This window comes from Mus caroli, chromosome 2, assembly GCF_900094665.2.
Source record: "Mus caroli chromosome 2, CAROLI_EIJ_v1.1, whole genome shotgun sequence".
Lineage (NCBI taxonomy): Eukaryota > Metazoa > Chordata > Mammalia > Rodentia > Muridae > Mus > Mus caroli.
In genome coordinates this window covers 82,926,077-82,942,365 of record NC_034571.1, presented here as the reverse complement: position 1 = coordinate 82,942,365, position 16,289 = coordinate 82,926,077, and the positions used below count along the sequence as shown (strand labels likewise).

The following is a 16,289-nucleotide window of genomic DNA, read 5'->3' as shown; positions in this document are numbered from 1 at the left end:
TTATACTTTTCACTGACATATTTAAAGACTTTTCATCAAGCACATGAAGATAATTTTATAAAGCAAATATATGTGATTCAATTTAAAGATGCATGTTGTTTAAGCAGGTGACCTGAAGGAAGTCCTCTGAATGTATTCTGTGTCTCTGGAGGAGCTAACATCTAAAGTGATGCAGAATATGTGCATTTGAGCTAACATCTCAATTGTGTTCTCCAGAAGTGACTGGAAAGTGACCTGGGAAATGAAGTGAAATCTACTAAGTCATAGTCTCTCTGGAATCTGGACAAGAATCCACCATCTTCTCTAAACCTTTGCTGGTTGCTTTTCATCACATTTACTATTTATTTTTATAGTAGGTTAAAAAGTCACTTTTGAGAATGTTATGAAGAGTGTGATGTGATATATTGAGTCCACTTGTACTTCAATTTTGAACTTAGAGCATGCATTTAACTTTTAAAGTATCTACTTTGTTCTAACCAAAGTAAAGTTTTGGAATTTCTTCAGCAACTAAAATTCATTTATTATTTGAACTACAGCGACCTTACTAGTGTCACGCTGTGCATCTGTTCCTATGAATGAATTTACTATACTTTCAGGTATTTTATGCATCATAGACATTGGTCTATTTGTAGTAACAGATTTACAATAGAATTATCTTAAACAGTCAGGGCATATACTTTTTGGTTAAAAATGACTTTGGAAATAAATCAAAGAGATCAATACTTCGGGCACAGAATCCTCTCCCTCTACTAATCAAACACACAGAAGCAATGGGATATGGAAACCTTACAGAATTTATCTTACTGGGACTTTTCCATAATGAGGATGTCAAGGCAATATGTGCTGTGTTGTTCTTGCTTTGCTATCTTGCAATTCTCTGTGGAAACTTGGTTGTTCTTCTTACTATTAAGGGTAGTCAGCTTAGTGAGCAGCCAATGTATTTTTTTCTCAGCTATCTGTCTTTCATGGATGTTTGCTTCACTACCACAGTAGCCCCAAAATTTATTATAGGCCTATTGGTACAATGTAACACAATCTCCTACAATGGCTGCATAGCCCAGATGTTTTATGCACACTTCTTTGGTGCCACTGAGATATTCATTTTGGTGGTAATGGCCTATGATCGGTATGTAGCTATTTGCAGACCCCTTTACTACATGCTCACCATGAGCAGACAGGTATGTTACATCCTTGTAATAGGCTCAGTTTTTGGTGCTTTTATACACTCACTTGTGCATGTATTGGTTATTATCAGACTTCCCTTTTGTGGCACCAATGAAATAGACCACTACTTCTGTGACATATTCCCCCTGCTGAAGCTGGCCTGTACTGACACAAGACTCCTGGTTATTGTAATCATTACTACCACAGGGGTGATGTCCATTCTGACCTTTGTTGCACTGGTCATTTCTTACATCATCATTTTGTCCATCTTGAGGACCAGGTCATCAGAGGGCCGCCGCAAAGCTCTTTCTACCTGTGGCTCACACATCACCATTGTATTCATGTTCTTCTTGCCACTCATCTTTACCTATGTCCCAATGGGTGATTCTGTTGGGAACGACAAGGTGTTTGCTCTGTTTTACACCATGATTGCCCCATTGTTCAACCCTCTCATCTACACACTGAGGAATACAGACATGAAGAATGCCATGAGGAAGGTGTGGTGCCAAGATAAACTGTTTGAAGGAAAGTGAAACTTCTGTTGGTGGAGTTTTTTCTCAACCTTGTCCTATCTACAGAATAAATGTGAGCAATGTAATAAGATAGCAAGATGGTGCATAGCCAACAAAAATTTCAAGCCCTCTAAACAAGACCCCAATCAATGGGAACTATGTACATAGCTAAATCAATTAATTATTTTCCATATTAGATAAATAGAAATTATTTCCTACTTCATCATCCCAGATATAATGTCTATTGTTTTATTATTATTGGTGCAAAGTAGAATAAACTGCATAATTTGACAATTTTATTCTATTTTAGGTAATTCACATTTTGTTAGAGATAGCTTTCATAGATAGAGAAGTCCCGGTCATATCCCATCTTTTGCTCTGGCTATAGATAACAAAATAAATATGAAAAAAGAACCAACACTTTATTTGAGCTGTTCATTGGTGTTTTTCTTATCACTTCATGTTTCTCAACCATGTTGGAGAGACTTTATGAATATAACTTCTTATGTTACTAAGAGACACCATCTTAAAGCATACTTCTCGATCCCCTAGCTCTCACAGTCTTTTCTCCCTCTCTCTTGAAATATTGCTGGAGCCTCAGTTGTGCGAGTATTTGTAGATATATCCTTTGAAACGGGCCCCAAAATTTTGCATTTTCATTGTTGCTGTTTTCTACAGTGGTCTCTGTTTGTTACAAAGAAAAGATTCCTGTTGAGCGATTAGGACTACCCTTATCTGCAATTATAAGGAAAAATAATTATATTGTTTTCAGGGATTGTGAGTGTTTTGTAGGTTAGTATTTGTAAATTCTCTTCCAATAACCATGATTTCACTAGGACTTAGTAGTTAGCTAAACTTCCAATAATCACTATGATTTTCCTCTTCTTAAGTGGATCTTAAATCCAATGAGAAAGCTGTTAATTATTACCAATGAATTTGTACCACTATTGTATTCCTTAGGATTATCAGGCCTGGGTGATTGTCAATGTAGTTTATAGGTGTAATAGTTGAGTAAGACTTTGTTGCCTTCCACCTGGTGGGAGTGGGCTAAGTGTTCCCCACCAAAGAACATATTTATTTGTTGTCCAGAGCCAACTATTGAGCTCTAAAAGCATATACACTAGTAACATTGCATGACTGAAAAGAAGATATAGATATGCATATACATATATACATATATGTGTGTATGCATATACATTTACACATACATATATACATATATGTGTATACATAAATATACACATACACAAATACATGCATATACATCTATAAATCTCTATATATTAATGAGATTAATAATTTCAGATTGTATAATATATATAACATATTATATATACATATACACATATACATGCATACATACACACAAACACACACACACACACACACACACCTGGATGTGGGATATGGAGGGAGGATGAAGTAGGGATAAATCAATTATTATGTTAAGATTCTTGTATTTGTAGATTTAAATTTTTTAAACAATTTTGTTTTTAACGTCATTCAGCACAGTATATTTATTTTATCAATGGAATAGTTATATTCATTGCTTTTAGACACAATCATGAGGGTGGTGTATTATTTAAAGACTTTCATGTTATAAATGATGTCAACTCTATGTATTTGTCACAAAATTGATCAAATATGTATTTGTAACACTCATCACCCTCTTAAGAAACATACATTTGAATGACTATGTATAAATCTGCCTTTATGAGAACTAAAAAAAGTAGGCACAAGATATCAGCTTCTGAGTTTAGCACAGGAATATGAAAATAAGTATTCCTAAAATTAAGCATAGTGCCAACTTGTATGTATTACCTTTTTTATAACCCCAGAACAGAGAGGCACCCATAAGTATTGGAAATGTAGTACAACAATAAACTGGAGTTATACAGTAATATTTAACATTATGCAAACCATCATGGCCCTGATTCTAGTCACAGGGCTTAAAGTCTAGGTACTTAGATTACATAGAATCAGATGGATTCTACAGCTTTAGAATATAGACCTTGCTAGGAGAAAGACTCAGGGCTTTTCTAACGATTAGTCCAATCCTATTGGATGCAGGCTCCATATGACTGGGTGACTTGGCCCTGAGCATCAAATGAGCCCCAGGGTCCATAACTCAATTCACGAGACTAGAATTACAACTCAATTATACTTATAATTTTGATCCATAAATTCCCTCACAGGCTCACAGTTTATAGATTGATCTTCAGCTATTGATATTATTGAGAGGTCCAAAATAGAAGAAATACATGTTTCTAAAAATGTTCATGTCCTTTTTCTCATTTTGCTTTTTGGGTATCATGCTCTACTATGGATCTTATAAATGGGATCTTTGGGAATCTTTGCTCTACTATGCATCTTATAAATGCATGTTCTGCCTCACTATAGCCTCAAAGTATGAGTGTCAACCAACCATGCACTAGAGTAAATACTCTTAATCCAAGAGCCCAAATAATTGCTGTTGTTTATAAGACTATTCTGCATGTTTTGTCAAGTAATGGATTGTTTATTAATTCAGCTTCTAAAGAGAATAAAGTAAGGACAATCTTCAGGCTGGGTACTTGTGCTCATAGAATTTGCTTCTAAGCCTTTTTTGATACCAAAAATGATTCCACTGTCTTTGATTTTATCTTGCTTTATGTTACCAGGATTTAACATCATTCTGACACCAGAATTGACTCCCAGTCTTAGTCATCTGCCCATCACCACTGACCTAGATTCCAGCAAATTCTACGGAGACATATTTTTAGGACAGTGCACATAGACTAAGCTTCTCAGCCCCTTGTAGTGCCTGGCAGGAATCTACTGTTAGATGTGGTGGCTGGTGTGCCCTTTTGCTCTAGTTAAAGCCACAAATTAATCAAGAGCTATTTTTCCTTAGTATTGGCATCATAACACATCAAGTGTTGTTAGATCTCTACCTGGGTTAACAGTCATGAGAATTAGAAGCTTTGGGCTTCAAGCATTAAAAGGCTACAAGCATTAAAAACCAGAGACAAAATTCTCTAGGTGCTCAAGCAAGAAGCACACTGCTCTGCTCTGTAAGTGTTATTTGGTTTAACATTTAATATGAATTTAAAAGTCACCTGATTCGGGTGCTAGAGACACGTGGCTTTTAACCTGTTATAACTTTATGGAACTCTGTAATCTTTGCTGCAAGCAGGCTCTTTACCATCGCTAGTGTAAGTTTCCAACACTCTCTGATACAGTGCCATTCTCGAATTATACATATGAGCCACTGTGTCCATTCTTTAAATATATAGTTGTGAAGGATTGAATTCAGGTTTTCATATTTGTATAGCAAGCTCTTTAGTGAGTCTTTTTTACTATCATGAAGAATACATTTTAATGAAATAATTTTATTTCACAAAGTACATATTTATATTATATATATACTAGTATATTTTAAATACACAATATGTAACAGAGATGTTGAGACACATATATGTGTGTTCATTGCATATATGAGCTGACAGACGCTGTGATCCTGCACAGGTTCAAACCAGATGAGACTCAGTGCTGTGATGGAGAAGTGGACACAGGCTTTTATCTCAGCCAAGAAGCTATCTATGATTACTACTGTTTGCAAAAGAAATTTAGGATTTTTTCTCTGTTGCAGTAAGCTGTGTACCTATTTGTAATTTGATGCTAATTCTGTTTGCCTGGGAGGGGTTGCAAATAAGGAATAAGTCAGCATTCAGGTAAACCTCTTCCCACGTTAATTTGTAGAATAAAGGCTAGAGCCAGTGATTGAGCAGAAGAGGGAAGGTGGAGCTGAGAGTGAAGAGAGAGAAGAAGGAGGATGGGAGAGAGAGGACAACAGAGGAGGAGGTGGAAGGAAAGCAGAGCAGATGCATGAGGCCTAGAGAAACAGCAAGCTATAAGTGGTCTCATAGATGGGGAAGATGGTAGTGTAGTGGTAGATCTGCCCAATCTGGGTACACAGCTTGTATTCATATTGATTGAATTGTGTATTCATTGTGGGGGCATATTTGGGTTGGAGAATTTCTACAACTTTCCCCAATGGAGTGAAATCGGGTTTTTAAGCCATACTTCTTTTTTGGTTTTGGTTTTGTTTTTTTTTAATTTTGATTTTTTTTAGATATTTTCTTATTTACATTTCAAACATTATCCCCTTTCCTAATTTCTCCTCTGAAAATCCTCTATCACCCCCCTTCCCCTGCGCCCCAACCCACCCACTCCCATTATTGGTCCTGGCATTCCCCTATACTGGGACATATAGCCTTCACAGGACCAAGGGCCTCTCTTCCCATTGATGACCTCTGCTATCCTCTGCTTCATATATAGCTAGAGCCACAAGTTCCACCATGTGTTTTTTGTTTAATTGGTGGTATAGATCCAAGGAGCTCTGGGGGTACTGGTTAGTTGATATTGATGTTCCTCCTATGGGGCTTCAGACCCCTTCAGCTCCCTGTGTACTTTATCTAGTTCCTTCATTGGGGACTTTGTGCTCTGTCCAACAGATGACTGTGAGCATCCACTTCTATATTTGCCAAGCACTGGTAGAGCCTCACAGGAGACAGCTATATCCAGCTCCTATCAGCAGGCTTTTGTTGGCATCTGCCTAGTATCTGGGTTTGGTGGTGGTTTATGGGATAGATCCTTAAGTGGGGCTATCTCTGGAGGGTCATTGGGTCATTCCTTCAGGCTCTGCTCCGAACTTTGTCTCTTTAACATTTTCTATGAATATTTTGTTTCCCCTTCTAAAAAGGAAGGAAGAATTGACACTTTGATCTTCCTTCTTGAATTTCATGTGTTGTATCTTGAGTATTCTAAGTTTCTTGGCTAATATCCACTTTTCAGTAAGTGCATATCATGTGTGTTCTTTTGTGATTGGGTTACCTCACTCAGGATGATATCCTCCAGATTCACTGTTTGCAATAGGTGAGTAGTACTCCATTGTGTAAACAAAATCAGAAATGAAAAGAGAGACAGAACAACAGAATATGAGGATATCCAAAATATCATCAGATCCTACTACAGAAGGCTATACTCAACAAAACTGGATAACCTGGACGAAATGGACAATTTTCTAGACAGATAATAGGTACCAAAGTTAAATCAGGATCAGGCTAAAGTTCTAAAAGGTCCCATATTCCCTAAGAAATAGAATCAGTCATTAATAGTCTCCCAACCAAAAAAAAGCCCAGGACCAGATGGGTTTAGTGCAGAGTTCTATCAGAACTTCAAAGAAGAACTAATTCCAATTCTCCTCAAAGTATTCCACAAAATATAAACAGAAGGTACTCTACCCAAAGCCACATTCATGATAAAAGTCTTGGAAAGATCAGGAAGTCAAGGCCCATACTGAAACATAATAAAAGCAATATACAGCAAACCAGTAGCCAACATCAAACTAAATGGAAAGAAACTGGAAGCAATCCCACTAAAATCAGGGACTAGACAAGACTGCCCACTTTCTCCCTACCTATTTAATATATTACTTGAAGTCCTATTCAGAGCAATTAGACAACAAAAGAGGTCAACGGAATACAAATTGGAAAGGAAGAAGTCAAAATATCACTACTTGCAGATGATATAATAGCATAAAAAAGTGACCCTAAAAATGTAACCAGAGAACCCCTAAATCTGATAATCAGCTTCAGTGTAGTATCTGGATATAAAATTAACTCAAACAAATCAGTAGCCTTTCTCTACACAACGGATAAACAGTCTAAAAAAGTAATTAAGGAAACAACACACATCACAACATTCACAAATAGTATAAAATACCTGGGTGTGACTCTAACTAAGGAAGTGAAAGATCTGTATGATAAGAACTTCAAGTCTCTGAAGAAAGAAATTGACTAAGATCTCAGAAGATAGAAAGATCTCCCATGTTCATGTATTGGCAGGATTAATATAGTAAAAATGACTATCTTGCCAAAAGCAATCTACAGATTCAAAGCAATCCCCATCAAAATCTCAACTCAATTCTTCACTGAGTTGGAAAGGGCAATTTGTTAATACATCTGGAATAATAAAAAACCTAGGATAGCAAAAACTCTTCTCAACAATAAAAGAACTTCTGGTGGAATCACCATGTCTGACCTCAAGCTGTACTACAGAGCAATTGTGATAAAAAACTGCATGATCCTGGTACAGCAACAGACAGATAGATCAATGGAATAGAATTGAAGACCCAGAAAAGAACCCACACACCTATAGTCACTTGATTTTGACAAGGGAGCTAAAACCATTCAGTGGAAAAAAGACAGCCTTTTTGAATAAATGGTGCTGGCATAACTGGCAGTTACCATGTAGAAGAATGAAAATTGATCCATTCTTATCTCCTTGTACAAACCTCAAGTCTAAGGGGATCAAAGAACTCCACATAAAACCAGAAACACTGAAACTTATAGAGGAGAAGGTGGGGAAAAGTCTTGAAGATATAGGCACAGGGGAAAAATTCCTGATCAGAACAGTAATGGCTTGTGCTATAAGATTGAGAATTTACAAATAAGACCTCATAAAATTGCAAAGTTTCTTTAAGACAAAAGACACTGCCAATAAGACAAAAAGGCCACCAACAGATTGGGAAAGGATCTTTAGCAATCTTAAATCAGATAGTGGAGTAATATACAATATAAAAAAATAAAAAAAAAAAAAAAAAAAAAAAACTAAGGAAGCTCGACTCCAGAAAATCAAATACAGATCTAAACACAGAATTCTCAACTGAGGCATACTGAATGGCTGAGAAGCACCTGAAAAAAATGTTCAACATCCTTAATTATCAGGGAAATGCAAATCAAAACAACCCTGATAATCCACCTCACACCAGTCAGAATGGCTAAGGTAAAAAATTCAGGGTACAGCAGATGCTGGCGAGGATCTGGAGAAAGAGGAACACTCCTCCACTGCTGGTGGGATTACAAGCTTGTACAACCACTCTGGAAATCAGTCTGGCATTTCCTCAGAAAACTGAAGATAGTACTACTGGAGAATCCAGCGAGACTTCTCCTGGGCATATACTCAGAAGATGTTCCAACTTGTAATAAGGACACATGGTTCACTATGTTCATAGCAGCCTTATTTATCATAGCCAGAAGCTGGAAAGAAACCAGAAGTCCCTCAACAGAGGAATGGATACAGAAAATGTGGTACATTTATGCTATACTTCAAGGTAGGCCCCATGTCCAGAAGTAGTTGGCCAACACACATAAACTAATGTTATTTCAGAGATGTTTTGTCACATATTGTTTTTCTGGAGCGTTTGTTTGGTTCTATTGTACCTTTGCTTGTATCATCTGGTTTTAGATATTGTGGTTATGCGGGGTTGTGTATGTCTGTTTCTTGTTATGATTTGTTTTGTTTTCTTTCTTTCTTTTTTTTTTTGATTTTCAAAGAGAAAGGAAAAGAAAGAATGAACATGGAAGGGTGGGATAGTGAGAAGACTTTGTGAAGAACTGGAAGAGGAGATATGTTTGAGAAGAATATATTGTATATTTTTCAGTAAAGCATACTGTCACTTTATACATTTATTATCTGTATTACATTTAAATATTCTGTGAACATTGCATTAACAATTTTATTTCATAGAGAGGATACTGACTCAAACAAATATCTCATTAATTTTACGTACTTTCAATTGGGCACTTTGACTCCCATGTATCTATCTATACTTGCACACACAAAAATAAAATAAGTAAATAAATGAATAATTAAAACTAATTTAAACAATATTGCGACTCTTTTAGAATTCTAAATCTGGTACCTGGAAAGACTTTCGTCCACTTGAAGTCAGCAATATACTGCCAAAAAAGTTCTCATAAAGAATGATGAAGAGATGGCACCACGGTTAATAATGGTTTCTACTCTTGTAGAGAAGGAATAGTTCCCAGCACCTGCAAGGTGGCTTTACAGATATTTGTACCTCATGTTCCACGGGATCTGACACTCTCTTTTTGTGTCTACTTGAATTAAGTGCGCATAGTATACTCTCATACATGTAAGCAATAACATATATACATATATGCATATATATGTATATGTGTATATATGCATATATATGTATATATGCACATATACATATGTATGTATATAATTTTCATATACATGACATAAAAATAAATGTAGTCTTATGAAAGAAATTTCTACAAAAACACTTGCTAAAATTGAAAAGGAGGGTAGAGGAAATAGATAATGAAAAATATATAAATCACTTCATTTAAATATAAAGATGAAATAGAAAATATGACTAATGAAATGGTATTAACTCATTTAACTCTATATAAAACTCAGCAGATAAAATGTTGCACATGTATTGGAGTTTTAATACACAATTCAAAATTGTGGCACTTTTTGGTTACTGTAGGCATATATCAATCAACCAAGAATAATTGTCATTTTCAATCAACAGAACATTAATCACTTTTCCATTTCTCTGTGCATATATCTTTCCAATTTTAATGTTAATAACAGAATTTATACTTGCATATATTGTATATAAATTAGTAATTTTTTGTTTTTATAGTTAGCTATTACTACTTTGTATTCTTTTATACTAATTGATTTATATCTTTATTCTCTAATCTAGTTTTAGGTTAGAGAATATTTCTGTTCTTCAATATGTTTTTGACTTAGCATCTTTTTTGTTTGTTGTATTAGATATTTTCTTTATTTACATTTCAAATGATATTCCCAATCCTGGTTTCCCCTCCTAAAACCCCCTCTCCCCTCTCCCCTCTCCCTGCTCACCAACCCACTAATTCCTGCTTCCTGGCCCTGACATTCCCCTACATTGGTGCATAGAGCCTTCACAGGACCAAGGGCTTCTCCTCCCACTGATGACCTACAAGGCCATCATCTGCTACATATGCAGCTGCAGCCATGGGTTCTACCATGCGTACTCTTGGATTGGTGGTATAGCCCCTGAGAGCTCTGGGGGGGTACTGGGTGGTTCATATTGTTGTTCCTCCTATGCGGCTGCAAACTTGTTCAGCTCCTTGGGTCCTTTCTCAAGTTCCTCCATTGGGGATCATGTGCTCAGTCTAATGGTTGGCTGAGAGCAACCACCTCTGTATTTCTCAGGCACTGGTAGAGCTCCTCAGGAGACACCTATGTTAGGATCCTGTCAGCAAGCACTTGTTTGCATCCATAATAATGTCTGGGTTTGATGTCTGTATATGGGATGGATCTCCAGGCGGGGAAGTCCATTGATAGTCTTTCATTCAGGCTCTGCTCCACACTTTGTCCCTGTAACTCCTCCAATGGTTATTTTGTTTCCCCTTGTAAAAAGGACTTAAGTATTCACACTTTTGTCTTTCTTCTTCTTGAGCTTTTTGTAGTCTGATTTGTATCTTGGGTATTCTGAGCTTCTGGACTAATATCTGCTTATCAGTGAGTGAATACCAGGTGTGTTCTTTTGTGGTTGGGTAAACTCACTCAGGATGATATTTTCTAGTTCCATCCATTTGTCTATGAATTTCATAAATTCATTGCTTTTAATAGCTAAGTAGTAGTTTATTATGTAAATTTACCACATTTTCTATACCCATTCCTCTGTAGAGGACATCTAGGTTCTTTCTAGCTTTTGGCTATTATAACTAAGGCTGCTATGAAACTAGTAGATCATGTGTCTTATTACATGTGGATCATTTTTCTGGGTATAGGATCAGGAGTGGTATTGCTGTGTCATCAGGTAGTACTATGGACAATTGTCTGAGTAACCCCCAAACTGATTTCCAGTGTAGTTGAACCAGCTTGAAATCCCACCAGCAATGGAGGAGTGTCCTGCTTTCTCCCCATCCTCACCAGCATCTGCTGTCACCTGAGTTTTTGATTTTAGCCATTCTGACTGGTGTGATATGTAAGCTCAGGGTTGTTTGGATTTGCATTTCCCTGATGACTAAGGATGTTGAACATTTCTTTAGGTGCTTCTAAGTCATTCCATATTCCTGAGGTGAGAATTCTTTGTTTAGCTCTGTGCCCTGTTTTTAAATAAGGTTATTTGGTCCTCTGGAGTCTAACTTCTTGATTTTTGTTTTGTATATATTCGATATTAGCCCTTTATTGAATGTAGAGTTGGTAACAATCTTTTCCCAATCTGTTGGTTGCCTTTTTGTCCTATTGACAGTGTCCTTTGCCTTATAGAAGCTTTGCAATTGTATGAGGTCCCACTTGTCGATTATTGATCTTAAAGCATAAGCTATTGGTGTTTTGTTCAGGAACGTTTCCCATAAGCCCATGTCCTTGAGGCTCTTCCTCACTTTCTTTTCTATTAGTTTCAGTGTATCTGGTTTTATATGGAAGTCCTTGATCAACTGGTAGTTGAACTATGTATAAGGAGATAGGATTGGATCAGATTGCATTTTTCTACATGCTAACCACCAGTTGAACCAGTGCCATTTGTTGGAAATGCTATCTTTTTTTTCCACTGGCTGGTTTTAGCTCTTTTGTCAAAGATCAAGTAACCATAGGTGTGTGGTTTCATTTCTGGGGCTTCAATTCTATTCCATTGATCTACCTGAATGTCAGTGTACCAGTACCATACAGTTTTTATCACAATTGCTCTGTAGCTTGAGGTCAGGCATAGTGATTCCACCAAAAGTTCTTTTATTGCTGGGAATAGTTTTTGCTATCCTAGGTTTTATGTCATTCCAGATGAATTTGCAAATTGCCCTTTCTAACTAGGTGAAGAATTGAGTTGGAATTTTGATGGGGATTGCATTGAATCTGTAGATTGCTTTAGATTGGTCATATTTACTATATTAATGCTGCCGATACATAAGCATGGGAGATTTTTACATCTTCTGAGATCTTCAATTTCTTTCTTCAGAGACTTGAAGTTCTTGTCACATAGATCTTTCACTTGTTTAGTTAGAGTCACACCAAGGTATTTTACATTATTTGTGACTATTGTGAAGCGTGTTGTTTTTGTAATTTCTTTCTCAATTTATTTAACCTTTGAGTAGAGGAAGACTACTGATTTGTTTGAATTAATTTTATATCCAGCCATTTTGCTGAAGTTGTTTATCAGCTTTAGAATTTCTCTGGTGAAATTTTTGCCATCACTCAAGTATACAATCATATCTTCTGTAAATATTGATATTTTTACTTCTTCCTTTCAATTTGTATCCCTTTGACCTCCTTTTGCTATCTAATTGCTCTGGCTAGGTCTTCAAGTACTATATTGAATAGTTAGGGAGAAAGTGAAGAGTCTTGTCTAGCCTTTGGTTTTAGTGGGATTGCTTCAAGTTTTTCTCCATTCAGTTTGATGTTGGCTACTTGTTTTCTGTAGATTGCTTTTACTATTTAGGTTTGGGCCTTGAATACCTGACCTTTCCAAGACTTTTATCATGATGTGTTGGATTTTGTCAAATGATCATATGGTTCTTTTCTTTCGATTTTGTTTATATAGTGGATTATGTTGATGAATTTCCATATATTGAACTCTCTCTGCATCCCTGGGATGAATCGTACTTCATCATGATGGATAATCGATTTGATGTGTTCTTGGATTCAGTTGACAAGAATTTTATTGAGTATTTTTGCATTGATATTTATAAAGGTAATTGGTCTGACGTTCTCTTTCTTTGTGGGGTCTTTGCGTGGTTTAAGTATCAGAGTAATTGTGGTGTCATAGGAGTTAGAAAGAGTTCCTTCTGTTTCTATTTTGTGGAATATTTTGAGGAGTATTGGTTTTAGCTCTTCCTTGAAGTTTTGATAGAACTCTGTATTAAACCTCTCTGGTCCTGGGCTTTTTGTTTGTTTGTTTGGGAGACTATTAACGACTGTTTCAATTTCTATAGGGGTTATGGGACTGCTTAGATCATTAATCTGATTATGATTTAACTTTGGTACCTTTTATCTGTCTAGAAAATAGTCCATTTCATCCAGATTTTCCAGTTTTGTTGAGTATAGGCTTTTGTAGCAGGATCTGATATATATATATATTTTTATTTCCTCAGTTTCTGTTGTTATATCTCCCAATTCATTTCAGATTCTCTTAAATTTGCATATTGTCTCCGTGCCCTCTAGTTAATCTGGCTAAGGGTTTATCTATTTTGTGATTTTTCTCAGAATAGATTCTTGAATAACCAGCTCCTAATTTAGTTGATTTTTTTTGTATAGTTCCTTTTGTTTCTACTTGGTTTATTTCAGCCATGCGCTTGATTATTTCCTGCCTTTTTTTTTCTTTTATTCTTTTTTTATTGGATATTTTCTTTATTTACATTTCAAATGTTATCCCTCTCTCCTGGAAACACCCCATTCCATCCTCTCTCCCCCTGTTTCTATGAGGGTTTTCATCCACTCACACACTCACTTCTACCTCCCTGCCCTCAATTCCCCTACAGTGTGGGATCTATGGATCCTTCATAGAACCAACATCCTCTTGTCCCAATGATACATGACAAGGCCATCCTCTGATACATATGCAGTTGGAGCCATGTGTACTGCTTTGTTGATGGCTTGGTCCCTGTGAGTTATGGGGGGTCTGGTTGGTATATATTGTTGTTCTTCCTAAGGGGTTGCAACTCCTTCAGTCCTTTCTCTAACTCCTCTATTGGGGACCCCATGCTCTAATGGTTGGCTACAAATATCTGCCTCTGTAATTGTAAGGCTCTGTCAGCACCTGTCAGGAGACATCCATATCATGCCCCTTTTAGCATTCACTTTTTGGCATCCACAATAGTGTCTGGGTTAGATAACTGTATATGGGATGGATCCCCGTGTGGGACAGTATGTGTGTGGCCTTTCCTAAAGTCTCTGCTCAATACTTTATCTCCATGTTCACTCCTATGAGTATTTCTAAGAAGGATCAAAGCACCCACACTTTGGTCTTCCTTCTTATTGAGCTTCACATGGCCTGCGAATTGTATTCACTTTACTTGGAGCTTTGGGCCTAATATCCAGTTATCAGTGAGTAAATACCATGTGTGTTCTTTTGCGATTGGGTTACCTCAGTCTGGATGATATTTTCTAGTTCCATCCATTTACCTAAGAATTTCATGAATTCATCGTTTTTAATAGCTGAGTAGTACTTCGTTGTGCAAATGTACTACATTTTCTATTTCTATTTCTCTGTTGAAGGACATCTGGGTTCTCTCCTCTGGCAGTGAAGGTGTCCAGTGGTCTGGGTCTCAACTCTGTCTCCTGGCTGAGGATGAAGGCCAGAAGGGATCATGTCCAAGAAGCTCTGTTGCTTCTGCCACCCATGTGTTCTCTTTGGTAGACTGGTCTCAGTGATCCCCAGATTCTGGGTGTGCTATGGCTTGTCTTTGTTCTTTGACCCTGTTGCTGCTAGCACAAGACCCTCTGGGGTTTTTTGGAACTGATATTGATTTCTGCTCACCAGTGATCTCAAGGATCCAGGTGTGCTAGAGTGCCTGCAGTGTGGAGAGTCTTCTAGGGACCTTAGGGCCCTCCAGTGAGATCTAGCTAAAGATGCATTTTGCATTTTCTTTGACTGTTTTGTCAATGTTTTCTATGGTTTCTTCTGCACCTGAGATTCTCTCTTCTATCTCTTATATTCTGATGGTGATACTTGCATCTATGACTACTTGTCTTTTTCCTTGGTTTTCTATCTCCAGTGTTGTCTCCCTTTGTGATTTCTGTATTGTTTCTATTTCCATTTTTACATCCTGAATGATTATGTTCTGTTCGTTCACCTGTTCAGTTTTGTTTTCCTATAAGGTCTTGTGTGTGTGTGTGTGTGTGTGTGTGTGTGTGTGTTTTGTCTTTATGATCTACCTGTTTGCCTGTGTTCTCTTGTATTTCTTTCAGGGATTTTTTTAATGTCCTTCTTGAATTCCTCTATCATCATCAGGAGATGTGGTTTTATGTCAGAGTCTTGATTTTTGTGGTGTGTTGGGGTAACCAGGGCTCACTCTGGTGGGAGAACTGGGTTCTGATCACACCAAGTAGTCTTGGTTTCTGTTGCTTATGTTCTTGTGCTTGCCTTTGTCATCTGTTTATCTCTGGTGTTAAATGGTCTTGCTGCCTCTGACCTTGTCGTGCCCCTTCTACAAGCCTTTGTCAGTACTCCTGGGAGATGATTTCTCTCCAGAAAGAATTTGGGTATGGAGAGCTGTGGTACAGTGTCAGTTCTAGGGTGCCAACAGAGACTAGAAGGATTCTGTGCTCAGCTGATCCTTGGTTCCTTTGTCCTGTTGGCTCTGGGAGGTGCCCTCTTATGCCAGGAATTTGAAGAGAAGGCATGGTCCTACTTGTGCTCACTGGTAGGCACTTCTAGGAGGCTACCTCTCTCCTGTCAGTATTTGTGTATGTAGCTGTGTGGTACAGGATCAGCTTTTGGTATACAGAAAACCAGAAAAATCCTGACCTAGGCAGTTCCTCAGTTCCTGTGTCCTGAGGGTTCTGGTTGGTTTCCTCTGAACAGCAGTGGTGGTCCTACCTGTAGTCACAGGCCTGTCTGCACTCTTGGGAGGCTCCCTCCCTCTTGGTGCTATTTGTGTATGGAACCCTATGGCAGAGAATCAACTACAGGTAGAGACAAGCATCTTTTTTTTTTTCTCTTTAACTTAAGGTAAACTTTTAAAAAGCACAATTTGATATGCCCAGTTATACAAATACACTATTGGTTAATTTTGATTCTTCGGAAAGTCTTAACATCACTAT

At 37.2% G+C, this 16,289-nt stretch overlaps 1 protein-coding gene across 1 annotated transcript; it reads left to right on the top strand.

Annotated features, from left to right (window-relative positions):
• The first annotated feature begins 724 nt into the window (after positions 1-724).
• LOC110307820 (olfactory receptor 4P4-like) lies at positions 725-1,786 on the top strand. The gene has a single exon (XM_021180054.1). It carries the CDS (start codon positions 771-773, stop codon positions 1,695-1,697), a length of 927 nt encoding a protein of 308 aa, XP_021035713.1. The 5' UTR covers positions 725-770; the 3' UTR covers positions 1,698-1,786.
• The last annotated feature ends 14,503 nt before the right edge of the window (positions 1,787-16,289 follow it).

Bases quoted from the DNA above. Each gene is read 5' to 3' on its own strand.
- LOC110307820 (XM_021180054.1), top strand. From the start codon at position 771: ATGGGATATGGAAACCTTACAGAATTTATCTTACTGGGACTTTTCCAT.